Source organism: Festucalex cinctus, chromosome 1 (genome assembly GCF_051991245.1).
Source record: "Festucalex cinctus isolate MCC-2025b chromosome 1, RoL_Fcin_1.0, whole genome shotgun sequence".
NCBI lineage: Eukaryota > Metazoa > Chordata > Actinopteri > Syngnathiformes > Syngnathidae > Festucalex > Festucalex cinctus.
Window position 1 is genome coordinate 5,318,997 of NC_135411.1, and position 13,169 is coordinate 5,332,165.

At 38.5% G+C, this 13,169-nt stretch overlaps 1 protein-coding gene across 5 annotated transcripts in view; it reads left to right on the plus strand.

Moving 5' to 3' along the window:
• Window positions 1–327: 327 nt before the first annotated feature.
• Window positions 328–13,169, plus strand: part of LOC144013547 (uncharacterized) — a 219,659-nt gene continuing 206,817 nt past the window's right edge. For all 5 annotated transcript variants that reach the window (XR_013282281.1, XR_013282283.1, XR_013282282.1 and 2 more), the window contains exon 1: window positions 328–494. Coding sequence is in view for 1 of the 5 variants with exons in the window: in XM_077512563.1 (XP_077368689.1) it covers window positions 391–494 (104 nt within the window). In the remaining 4 variants the exon portion in view is untranslated. The remainder of the gene's footprint in view (window positions 495–13,169) is intronic.

Sequence of the window (13,169 nt, forward strand, 5' to 3'; positions counted from 1 at the left end):
CGTGCTACGGACACATTATGACGTTTTGCTGACATGATTGCGAAATAGGAGCTGGCAAGTGTTTTTTAATTGTGAAAAGTAACCGGAAATTTATTTTGAAACTGCGTCGGTCTTCCTGTCCCGCTCGATGTGTTCTGTGCTAGCTTGCCATTTGACGGAGGCCGACGGATGCGTAGTCCGTCAAAAATAGAAAATAGGTCGATACTATCCGTGCGGGGGGGCTGCGGCACGACGCAGCTGAGACGCAGTCGACACGCAAAGCATACGCATCCGGTGTAATTTGAACAATTTGAATGAATGGAAACGTATCGGGGGCGTCGCCGGAACGCAACGCAGACGCAACGTACACGCATCCGGTGTCATCCCAGGGTAACACTTCCGGGTCAGGACATGTGCGGAGGCGGAACGTTGCTAACCGCTCCTCAGACGAAATCTGGGGGAGAGAGCAAGACACGTCGTCTTCACTCGTCTCTGTTTTCTACCAGCAAATACAGGTCAGTAAACACTAGATAAAGTCCAACTTACCTCTGTTTCGAAGCTATATTTGAATGTGTAGTTATCTACGAGGTGCTAGCGTAGCTGTGATAACTTTAACATTGTATAGAGAGACTTGACAGCAAGTTCGTTTTTTTTTTTTTTTTTTTAAATTCTGTTGCATCGGCGCCATTTGCGTGAGGTGCAGCTCGACGGGACTCCTGTAATACCGTGAATGTTCTAGAGATATGCCGTTTGTATTACAATGTTTAAGAATTAGGATTTAATGAGTAAGAATTGTTGAGAATGTAGTAGTGTTTTTTTGTTAAGCTAAAATGTTGAAACTTGTGAACAAATATTTCACAAGTCATTTCAGTGACCTGTATTGATTACAGATGGGTACATTTAAGGTATAGAATACCACAGAAACAAGACATTTAATGTCATTGATTTACACAAATGTGAAACTTTATTTAGACAGTGATGTACTGTGAACAGATGTAATTTAATTACAAAGTCAGTTTATGGACTATATGCACAATTCACTTCCGCATTCGCCTGATGAGCGCACCCGCCCTTCCGGTGCAGGGAGACTTCAGCGGAAGGCACTGTTAAAGTGATGGAAAAAATCCTAAATCCTTAGCCCACTCAAAAAGAACAGGGGCCGCTCCTTACTATAACACTATGTCTATTAGAATTTTAAAACTACTAATTAGATCTCCCAGAATCGTAATTTTGACGGCTTAATCTCTGGCAATGACGCAATTGCTTAAAATGAGTAATCCACGGAATTACAAGCCGTTTGAGTAGCAAGGAAAGCTTTTTTTTTTTTTTTTTTTTAAATGTAAATTACGTATTGTAGCTCCTCTACGGGTCTACAAAATATTCTACGCCCTAGGGGTGTTAAAAAAAAATCGATTCGGCAATATATCGCGATACCTCCGCTCGCAATTCTTGAATCGATTCAATAGGCAGCCGAATCGATTTTTAAAGATCCATTTTTGATGGAAAAGTATTCCACAAAACGTCTCCTGAAGCATGGAAGAATGTTATTTTAATGGAGCATTAAAGCCTTAATATTTTATTTCAATGCTGTTCTAACATGAAAAAGGTTACAACCTGTTTGTTAAATACAGTAGCTCACAGTTATAACACTGAAGTTTGAGATCAATAAATAATACATTTTCATACAAATCTCACAGTGTACATGCACAAGTTTACTGAATAGTATTTTTCTAAATTTGAGTTAAAAAAAATCACAACAATAGATTTACAAATTTGTATCGGGATTAATCGGTATCGAATCGAATCGTCGGGCACTAGGCAATTCACAAACCTAGTACGCCCCCCTCTCCAGTCAGACGGTGTATAGGCGAGGTGTTGAATCTTCAGGTGGAACCTGCCGGCTAACTGTTCATGACATCTAAGATTTTCATTGTTCGCTTTCTATTGATTTATTTTTATTTTTTTTTTATTTTAATGACACGTTATTAGATAAGAATAGTTTATTTAGTACATTAATTTCTGCTCCGGCGGCGACGATGCCGCTGCGTACGTCGTACGATTGTACTAACTCTAGATGCACGTTTCATCGTGAAGTCTGCGACCTGAGGCAAGCGCATGCAGAAGGTCGGCCATATTTGTTCGCCAACTACGGCAACTAAACAAGGTCAAAATAGTGTAGGAAGTGACCAGACTAATCTGGTTTTCAGGCTATCTTTATCCTCCTTTACTTAAAGAAAACTTACATTTGATATATTTATGATGGATGATTATTTTCTTTTTGTCAAGTTATATTGCTGAAATCAATGAATCATCAAGGTCGACTATCGATCAAGAGTTGCAAAGTTCTTTTTGAAACTCAACGTGAGGAGGTGAGAATCATTGAATTGTTTTTCCTGCGTTACTAATGATGAGTGATTGTGATGGCCACAGTTTGACCCTGCAACGGATGATGTTATCTACGAATTATTACTTCCATTGTTAAACCACGGGGGGGAGTTTCCAAATCTGAAACTAAATGCAGGTTGACAAGCTTCCTGGCTGCAACAGATTGCGTCGGTTGGACTTAAGAGGAAATACAGACAAATGACACACGCGCACACACACATGATGATGATGATGCGCGCAGATGTTTGCTCATGCAATCACACAAAGTCACTTTCCAGGTGTTACGAAAGGTAAAAATCAAAATCTTCATTTGTAGCAAGACGACAAAAAAAAAAAGAAAAGTTTGTCTTCCTTTGGGATATGAATCCGTTGCTTTCTTCCTCCTACTCGTTTCGACTGTTGTAATTACATATGATTTATTTGGTTGTTACTTCCATATCAATGAGATTTATTTTTAATAAAACATTTCCAGTTTAACACATTTTGTAAAAACTATATTTGTATGTACGTCAGCATTGGTGTTTACGTCGCGACGCGTTCAGGGGTAGATTCGCGAAAAAGGTTTGTTTAGCTTTTGCTCTTCCGCTAACCAGTAAAAACGGAGCAATCCTGGCGTCCAATCCACTAAACATGCGCAGATGGGCAAATTCATCATTGACTGTGCTGCTGACCAGAATGCGCCCCGTCGCACCGGTGGGTTTTGCGCATACGTAAATGAGGCCACTTGCATACATTTGGCGGAGAAATTGCCCACCTCTTTTTAAATGAGGTTCATTGATAAACAGTGTCTAATTCACTAACGCCGGCGCTAATAGCCACGCAATTTGAGTGATCATTTGCAATCATTTTTACGTGACAGATACTGCATGCCCACGGAGGGAGGAAGGAAGGAAGACAAGAAGGAAAAAAGCAGGACTGTAGGAAAAATTGAAGGAGGGAGGCAAGGAAGGAAGGAAGGGAGGAAGGACAGAAGGAAGAAAGGAAAGACAGAAGGGAAGGAGTGAGGGAGTGAGATATGGAGTGAGGGAGGAAGGAACGAAGGAAGGAAGTTAGGAAGGCAGAAAGGAAGGAAGGAAAGACTGAAGAAAGGAAGGACAGAAGGAAGGAAGGAAGGGAAGGAGTGAGGGAGTGAGATATGGAGTGAGGGAGGAAGGAATGAAGGAAGAAGGAAGGAAGTTAGGAAGGAAGGAAAGACTGAAGAAAGGAAGGACAGAAGGAAGGAAGGAAGGGAAGGAGCGAGGGAGTGAGGTATGGACTCAGGGAGGAAGGAAGGAAGAAAGGAAGGAAGGGAAGGAGTGAGGGAGTGAGATATGGAGTGAGGGAGGAAGGAATGAAGGAGAAGAAGGAAGGAGGTTAGGAAGAAAGGAAAGATGGAAGAAAGGAAGGACAGAAGGAAGGAAGGAAGGGATGGAGCGAGGGAGTGAGGTATGGACTGAGGGAGGGAGGGAGGAAGGAAGGTCATCAACCAGGTCAACAAGTGACTTGAAAACCCCTAAAACTGTCGTCAAAATCCAAATTTCAAGAAGCCGAACAGCTGTTTCACACGATAATGCTTGTTTGAAAGCATAAATTGAATAACAAAGGCCAAAAACAACACTTTAATTAAAACCCTACTTTGCAAGTCTACTTCTGTCCTGAAAACTGACTTTGAAATCTTCCATGAAAGGCCAACACTTGCCTTGGAGAGAAAAAAAAAAAAGAAAAAAAAAAAAAGTCCATTTTGTGACGGACTTTTGCCTCAGCCTGCAGGTAGTTTGTTCCATTCTGTACGTAACGTGTATGTTTTGGATCACGTCAGCGGTGGCGAGCGGCCAAAACGTTCTGCTCCCGCTCGTATTTCTCTTGGCCCGGGAAATTCTTTTTCCAGACGAGGCAGCGTCGCTCGGGGCTCCCGGGCCAGGAAGCGGGCCCCGGGGCGCTCCTCGTTTCCTGCCAATGAAGCCGTCGACATGCCGGACAGGTCGCCGGCGCCGGGCCAAATCTCGCGCCGACCGTCACCGAGTATGACGTCACCATGAGACATTTTGGGGGTGTCGAGTGGCAGAGGCGGGATGTCACTCGATGGACGATTCATTAGGTGGACTCACCAGGCGGCCACGCCCACTGGAAAGTTTGCAAAGTTTCGGCCATTTCGCACTCAGTCGTGAAAAGTGACATAAATATTAATCATCCATTTTGGTTTGTCGCAGCTACTTTGCCCACTTAAAATAAAATTTTTGGGTGGTTGCTTTTAAAATCACATTTTTACTAATTTTTTTATTTTTTTTTTTAAATCTTGCACAAAAGAAATACACAAAAAACTAATGCTAAAACTAAAACAAGCTAACAAACCTGCTCTGAAAAAAAAGAAATCAAAAGTACAGAAATTAACTATGTATCCACATCCATCCATTTTCTGAACCGCTTTGCTCCTCACAAGGGTCGCGGGGGTGCTGGAGCCTATCCCAGCTGGCTTTGGGCAGTAGGCGGGGTACACCCTGAACTGGTTGCCAGTTTTTTTTTTGCTTTTTTTTTTACATTGGCGCTTCCGATATTGATGTAGGTCAAATTCACCTGTTATTTTTCTTTAAAAATTCTTCTGTTTGCGTAGTTTTTGTTCTTTTTCTTTTTATTTATTTATTAATTTTTCTTACAAAAAATTTAAGTAAATATTGTTTATACAATTTAAAATGCAAACTTAAAAAATGTAAACGGTTTAAAATTTATTATATTTGTGGATGGTTGCTTTTAAAATAACATTTTTACTGAATTTAAAAAAAAATCTTGCACAATAGAAATACACAAAAAAAAACTAACACTAAAACTAATACAAACTAACAAACCTGCTCTGAAAACTAAACGGGGAAAAAAAACGAACTCAAAATGGCAAGAAAATTAACTGCTATGTATCCACGTTATGTGTAATGTAATTTTTTTTATTTATTCATTTATTATTATTATTATTTTATTCATTCCTATATTGATGTAGGTCAAATTCATCTGCCTGTAAATTTTTTTTTCCTTTTTTTTTCCTTCTGCTTGCCTAGAGTTTGTTCTTTACAAAGTCTTTATATTTACAAAAATTTAAAGTAAATATTGTTCTTACAATTTAGAATACAAACATTAAAAATTACAATAAAATCAGTGTAGAATTTATTATGTTATGCAACAAAATGAGACGCTAGATAATAGCAACTGTTGTAAAGTGCTTGTATTTGATTTTTTTAGATGATTGTTTTTAAAATAATATTTTTACTGTTTTTTTTTTAAATCTTGCACAAAAAACACACAAAAAACTAACACTAAAACAAATCCATACTAACAAACCTGCTCTGAAAACTAACAAAAAAACAAAACAAAAAACAAATTTTACATTGGCGCTTCCGATATTGATGGAGGTCAAATTCAACTGCCTGTTTTTTTGTTTTTGTTCTTTTTTTTAAATTATATTATTTTTATATATTTTTATTTAACAAAAATTGAAAGTAAATAATTTATTTACTATTGTAAAGTACCTGTATTTGATTTGTGGATGGTTGTTTTAAAATAATATTTTTACTGAACTGTTTTTTTTTTTTTTTTTTTTAAATCTTGCACAGAAAAAAATACACAGAAAAAACTAACAATAAAACTAATACATACTAAACTTGCGCTGAATTAAAAAAAACAAAAACAGAACTGAAAAGGACATAAAAACGAACTGTAATGAAAATCCCCAAAGTATTTTGTCAGCGCGTCACGCCGTGAACTCGGTTTGACCGAGAGGAGGCGGCGAGGGAGTCGATGAACGAGCGAAGGCCTTCGTCAGGCCTCTTTTAATAAAGTCGGGCTGTCAATCATCTCGCACGTCCCGCGGCGACATATTTCGGGCCGGCAAGGGTTGTGGACCATCACGCCGATGGAATCTCCCGACTTTGCCATCCCACTGAAAGCTCAACTTTTACGTCATTATTGACCCCCAGCCGAAGAAATCCCTCCCACCAGGTTCCAAACCAAAACAAACCTGGGGTCCCTGGGAAAAGTCGGCTTTTCCCGGCCCACTCACACGGAGCCGCTGTCGGGGCCGCACAATGGCCAGCAGTGTTCTCATGGAGTTGAGTAAATAAATGATTGTTTGGCCGCCCTGCTCGCAACTAGCAAAAACATGACATCCTCCGATATGCCTGTTATGCACATATTTGATTGGAAAGTGAACATGAGGGAAACGGACATTCTTTGACCAAGAGGAAAAGTCACCGAGTTCTTGGGAGGGATTGCTTCACTATATTCAATTTAAAAAAAACAAAATTTGTTTTGGTAAGGTTCCGATTGATATTACTGGTCCAAAGGATCGGGTGGTCAAGGAGCCAAAAGTTGGCTTCCAGAATCGATTGTCCAAAAAATAAATAAAAATGTCCAATGGCAGACTTTAGTATGAAAATAGATATTTGGACAGTAAAATTTCATTTTGTGACATTTATTTGACACATTTTACATAATTTGACTTAAAAACAAATACTGTAAACAGAAAAAACATTTTTGTATTTACAGTGTTTACTGTGTATCCACAATTGAGTTTGGGTTTTGAGTTAATTTTGTTTATTGAAAAGGTAAAATATGTATTTATTTATTTATTTATTACAATTGAGCTTCCTATAATTGATGCAGGTCAAATTCAACTGCATGTTATTTTTTATGTTTTTATGTTTTTGTTCTTTTTATTACATTCATTTAGTTTTTTTTTCTTTTTTTTTCAGGTAAATATTTTTTTTTGCCCAAATTTATAATACAAACAAAATTTTCTAAATAGTGTAGGATTTATAATTTTCATTTAAAAATGCATCAATTTTAAATGAATATAAATTTTTTTTTGCATTTAATTTTTATTAACTTTGTACTTTCTAAAAAAAAAAAAAATCTATAAAAAGGTATAATACTACTATGTTGTGGTGCTATCCCACTTTAACAAACAAAAACATTACATGCATATGTTCTTTATCCTCTTGAATATTGACTCATTTCTGCAAATTTATGCGGCACTTATAAAGTGATACTTCACTTATTTAGCCCATTACAGCAATAAAAAAAATTCATATTTTGTCTATAATTAATTTGATACTTTCATTATTTTTCACATACAATTTAATACTTTAAAAAACAATTTTTGCCACTTGCTGTTGACTGAAAATGACATCATACGTGCTCAGTGCTCAGGTGACGACCAATCACCGCTCACCTGTTTTCTATGTTTGGTCATGTGACATTGACAAGCTGAGCTGCGATTGGTTACCTGAGCACATTGTGATGTCATTTCCAGTCGACAGCAAGTTGCAAAATCTGATTTTAAAGGTACTAATTGTACATGAAAAATAAAAAACATAAAATTTATTAGGGGTGTGAATTGCCTGTCGATTCGATTCGTATCACGATTCACAGGTCACGATTCGATTCGATACCGATTAATCCCGATACGAATTTATAAGTCGATTGTTGCGATTTTTTTTCATTCAAATTTAGAAAATACTAATCAGTAAGCTTGTAGAGTGTAAGATTGATATGAAAATGTATTATTTATTTATCTGAAATTTCAGTCTTATAGAGGTTGTAATCTGTTTCATGTTTGAACAGCATTAAAATAAAATATTAAGGCTTAATGTTCCGTTCATATAACATTCTTCCATGCTCAAGGTGTGAATCCTAACCCGAAGTCAGACGTTTTGTTGAATATTTTTCCATTAAAAATGGAAGTTTAAAAATCGATTCACACACAAAAAAAAAAAAAAAAAGGCAATGATGATAAGACGTTGAATCGGTAAGACTACCGAATGAACAATTCTGAGTTCTTACAAAAAATAAAAAATAAAATCGATTCGAGAATCGCGCGATGTAGTATCGCGATATATCGCCGAATCGATTTTTTTTAACACCCCTAAAATTTATTAGAGGCAAAATATTAACATTTTACGGCCAAAAATGGATAAATAAGTGAAGTATCCCTTTAATGTTTGTGAGCCTCTACTGCCCCCAGTGGTCAAGTTGCATACGCCAGAAGGGAGAAGAATGAATGTTTTTTTGTTTAGTGACGCTCCATCAAATTAGGTTTAATGTTACAAAGGCTTTGTTCATTCACGCCAGCCTTGAAAACGTTCGATTTCATCAGATTGCGTCATGTTTCATTGTAATTCGCAGCTCTAGTTAGGGCCCGAGCAGCCGCCGCCGCGAGGTTTAATAACTCGAGTTGAGTTGAGTTGAGTAGTTCCATACACCGGCAGCCCATTGACAAGAGATACAATGCTGCCATCTGCTGGCCATAGCTAGTCAGTGTTTTTGATTTCACAACTCATTGACCCGGCTGCGCTGCACTTGGACGTTGCACTGAGCACTTAAAAAAAAAAAAAAAAAAAAAAAAAAAAAAAAAAATAGTAGTTGACGTCACTTAACATTTATGGCGGCATACATCGTGATTTTACTAAACGTTATTGAACGTTTATGGCGGTCAAAGAGTTAAGGATTAAAGCTGGATTCATTTCGATACATTTCAGTGGGGGGGAAATTAATTTGGAAAATGATCTCATTTCAGAAGTTTGACATCATGGAAAGCCAACAACCTGTCGATATTTCGACCCTGCATTCTCGCATTGTCCACGTTCCAGTGAACACGTTTTGGCCAAAAGTCTTTTTCTTTATCTTTTGTTGTCATTCATTGTATGTATTTAGCCGCCACCAGCGCGGCTAACGTGACAAATTGGAGCGCGGCGGCGGCGACAAAAGCGAGCGTGCTTAACAACGCTCGCTTCTTAGCCAACACTGGAGGGAATTTCCAGCTCTCCTTTTTCTGCCTTTCTTTTCCCGACGTTCCGTCCGTGTGAACGACTATCGTGAAAGGATTTTTTTTTTCAGGGCTGTTAATGGGCCGAGGAGGGTCGACTTTGGGGGGGGGGGGGGTCAAGAATCAAAATGGGAATGACATTTGCCATCCGCCGAGTGTTCTTTGTCAAGGCGCCTTTTCCTTGAGCGAGCCGGCGTATGATCTGCATTGCAAATTGGCCAGTGGACAAGGTGGGGGTCGGCGGGGGTCCCGGTTCCCACACACTCCCCGTCCATCAATCAACCCCGCCCCCTCCGCGCTCACAACCCATCCCCCTTGACGGCCAATTTACAATTTGAATTCCCAATCTATCAGTGAGTACTGAGAGTGACGTCTAAAAGTGGTATCAGACATCACTAGTTAAGAACCCTGCCAAATTTTAATGATTTAAAAAAACAAAACATTTGTAATCAAGCTAACGCTGTGGGCGTGTCCGTTAACTCATTCACTCCAGGCCATTTTCACCGAAGCAACACCCTTTACTGGATTTTGACTGCTTTTGCAAGGCCCACATAATATACAGAATACAAAAGAAAGATTAGCATCTCTTCTTTCAAAAAGTAGATTTCGGTCTGTTTCCATTTTGCAGCAATTGGCATTAGAATATAGCTAAGTTTCATCACAAATCTGTTTAAAAAAGTGGGGAAAAGAGCTTTTTGCAACATGGCCCTGGTTGATCTCTTATACTCTCCTGCCACCTGCTGGCCGGTTTTACAATAACTACTATTGCTTCAAGCATTTTCGACAGTTCAGAGGCTTCTTTATGCTCTAGCATAAAACAAACAAACAAACAAAAAAACACGTATAAATACGTCTTTGGGAGTTAAAATGCGCCAAACTCACACCCCATTCAACTGTCAATTAAAATATCACAAAATGGATTCTATTTTGTCTAGCATCATTTTTATAAACGTGAATACATGTTTGAGCCGAGAAAATATAATTGTGTGAGGTCTCTGATGGCTGGAATATATCCCAAGGTGCTTTTCCATGCCGCAATAACGAGGCGCTCTGAAGCAGCCACGCCAGACTGGTAGTGCTGGCTTTCGATTCTAATTTCCCCAATTGATTTGATATTAATTCGCAAGAGTTCAATTTGATTCCATCTCGATTTTTCCCGATTCGATTCACTTCAGTTTTAATAACGCGAGAGCAAACGTGGATGCATAAACATCGATTCTTCTTAAACATCAAGGACATAATAAAAACTCTACAAATATTAAATTCAAAAGTAAGTTTTGCGTAGGAAGTAACTGGTTAAATGATTCAGTTTATTAATGAATGTATCGTGTTTTAATAACAAACATCGACATAATCAAATTATGAGATGAGAATATTTTCATTTCTAATTTAATAATGGTCAATATAAGCGTAAAAGATTCTGAATTGGCTGAAAATGCAAAAAGATAGATGTAAGAAAGTACTTTTAAATTAATGTGAACAGTAAATTTCACAAAAACACTTAAGATACAAAAAAAAATGGCCCTTAAAATTCTAATTTCTTAAGAATTTATGGTAAAAAAAAAAAAAAAAAAGTAAATAAAATCAAATAATTGATTCATAGTTTTATTAATCGGAAATGATTGATTATTCGATTTTTTTTAAACCAATCCCTACAGACTAGTGCACCTTGTCCACACGCTTGCTGCTACGTTAGGCTTTCCCCCCATGATGTGCTTACACACATGGCCAACGATGAGGCACTCTATTATCCGAAGTGAAGATGCATTTTGAGTGACATTTATTTTTTTCAATTCTTGATTTTACTCTCATCTTATTCTAAATATTACTCTAAAACGGAGTCTATTTGGTCCCTCTCTAAATAGTCAAATTTACTCTCGAGAATTTACTGTGTACAAATGACATATTGTGTGAGTTTTTGTGAAAAAATAAGCTTGTGTGAAATGAGAACGTCAATCAATGGCGCAGCGCCAACAGGAGGGTTTTTTGTTGCGGCACCACAGGAAGTCATGTCGGACACGCGGACCCCCGTCCTCCTGCTGAGCCTCATGTTTGAATGTTTATTTTCTTCTCTGCGTGGTGGTCTTTTCAATGTAAACTTTCCACTCTGGAAGCCTTTAAGAACCGGCGCGAGCGCTTTAGAGATACAGTGCAGCACATTTAGGAAGACGGTATTAGCTACTCATATACAGCAAATCACTTTTAAGCCGCGTTTACTTGTACTTCCTGGAACTCAAACGTTCCAAGTTGGTGTGTTCAGTGTTGCAGACTTCACCACAAATGTTCGTAGACATCTTTCTTCAAAATGGGGAACTCAATTTGGAAAAAAATAGTTCACAAACCTGTGCCGCTTTTCCACTTACCAAAGTTACATTAAATTTCACTTCTGCGTACTTGTAGTTTCTAAAGGTTCTGATCAAATTTATCCAGCAAAGCAGAAGCCAACGAAATAGGTTGTGAAAACCTCTCGAAAGTCAAGAAAGAATCGCCCTAGCAGGTTCTTCTTTTGGACTTGATATTAGTGATTGTCCTCCAAAAGTTCCCCACTAGACCTGTTTACTTTGTGCTATTTGTAGTTCCAAAAACTAAACTCAGATACATCGAACACTGCAGAACCCAAAACAAAGTGTTTGGCCCACTTCAAAATGCTAACCAGGAAGGTTTTCCTTCAGTTTTTTTTTTTAAATTGCTCCAGAACTTAGATTTCGCCTCTCCCTCCCACTGCTCGTTGAATCAGTGGGTGCTGGTGTCTGTGGATCTCACTCTGCTTTATCTATCCTTCCCTCCTTCTGCTCTTTCGTTTTTCCTCTGGTCTCTTGAGATCTTAATTTGTTGGAATTTAGAGGTTTCTGAGTTTTCTGAGGTTGGCGTAAGACTCTGGTTTTGTAACCATGTGGATGGCAGAAGGTGTTTGGTTGGTGCTGGATTTCACTTTGATGGATTGGACGTGCTGGTGTCTGTGGATCTCACTCTGCTTCATCTATCCTTCCCTCCTTCCTCTCTTTAGTTTTTCCTCTGGTCTCTTGAGATCTCCTGAATTTGTTGGAATTTAGAGGTTTCTGGGGTTGGCGTCAGACTCTGGTTTTGTAAGCATGTGGATTGCAGGAGGTGTTCAGATGGTGCTGGATTTCACTTTGATTTATCTTTTTTTCTTTGACCTTGCCTCTGGTCCCCTGACCCTCTGAACTTCACGACTCTGGCGAGACTGAAGTTTCCGGTTAAGGTGAAGGGTAATGGGATTTTTAATTAGGTTTTAGGTGAATTCATGAGTACAATTTTCCACGTATTTACACGCACGCACGCGCACACATGCAAAAAATGCGAAAAAAAAAAAGAGAGAATGATGATAAGGTGTTGAATCGGTAAGACTGCTGAATGAACAATTCTGAGTTCTCTCTCTTATTAAAAAATAGCCGAAAAAAAAAGGTCCTCCACAAAGGTTCCTCCGGTAAAGTCATACTTGGCTAATAGTTCTACAATCAAAATAAGATGCACAAAACACATTTCACTCAATTTTAATTTGTATGATAATGATTGGTCTCAAAGGGTTGTTGCATGTGTTTGGATCACCATCGGTGTGTTGATCTTATTTGTTTGTATGAGCAAATTTGCATGAAAAAAAACCTACGTAAAAGATGTCCACCCAAATTTGCACAAGGTTGCCATCATTGAATTTTGTTAATGATTCGTTGTCGAACGACGTCTTCACCATGAACCTGAAAGTAGCCTGATCCAAACAGACATACAAGACAAATACATCAAATGTGCATTTTCCTTTTCTTGGAATGGCTTGTCCTGTTCTGTCCTGTTGCAACAGGTGGAGCATGGAAAAGGCATCAACTTTTGGCCCATATAGTTCCAGGAGATGGTCAGAAATACGCTCAGATGAACACAGAAGGCAACTTTCAAGGGAGCGTAGTCATAATTGCGCATTTAAGTTGACTCACGGTAACTGGACTTCACGATTCTGGAGGTGCCCTGCAATTGACCTTTCCGTAAACCACACCCGCATGACCTA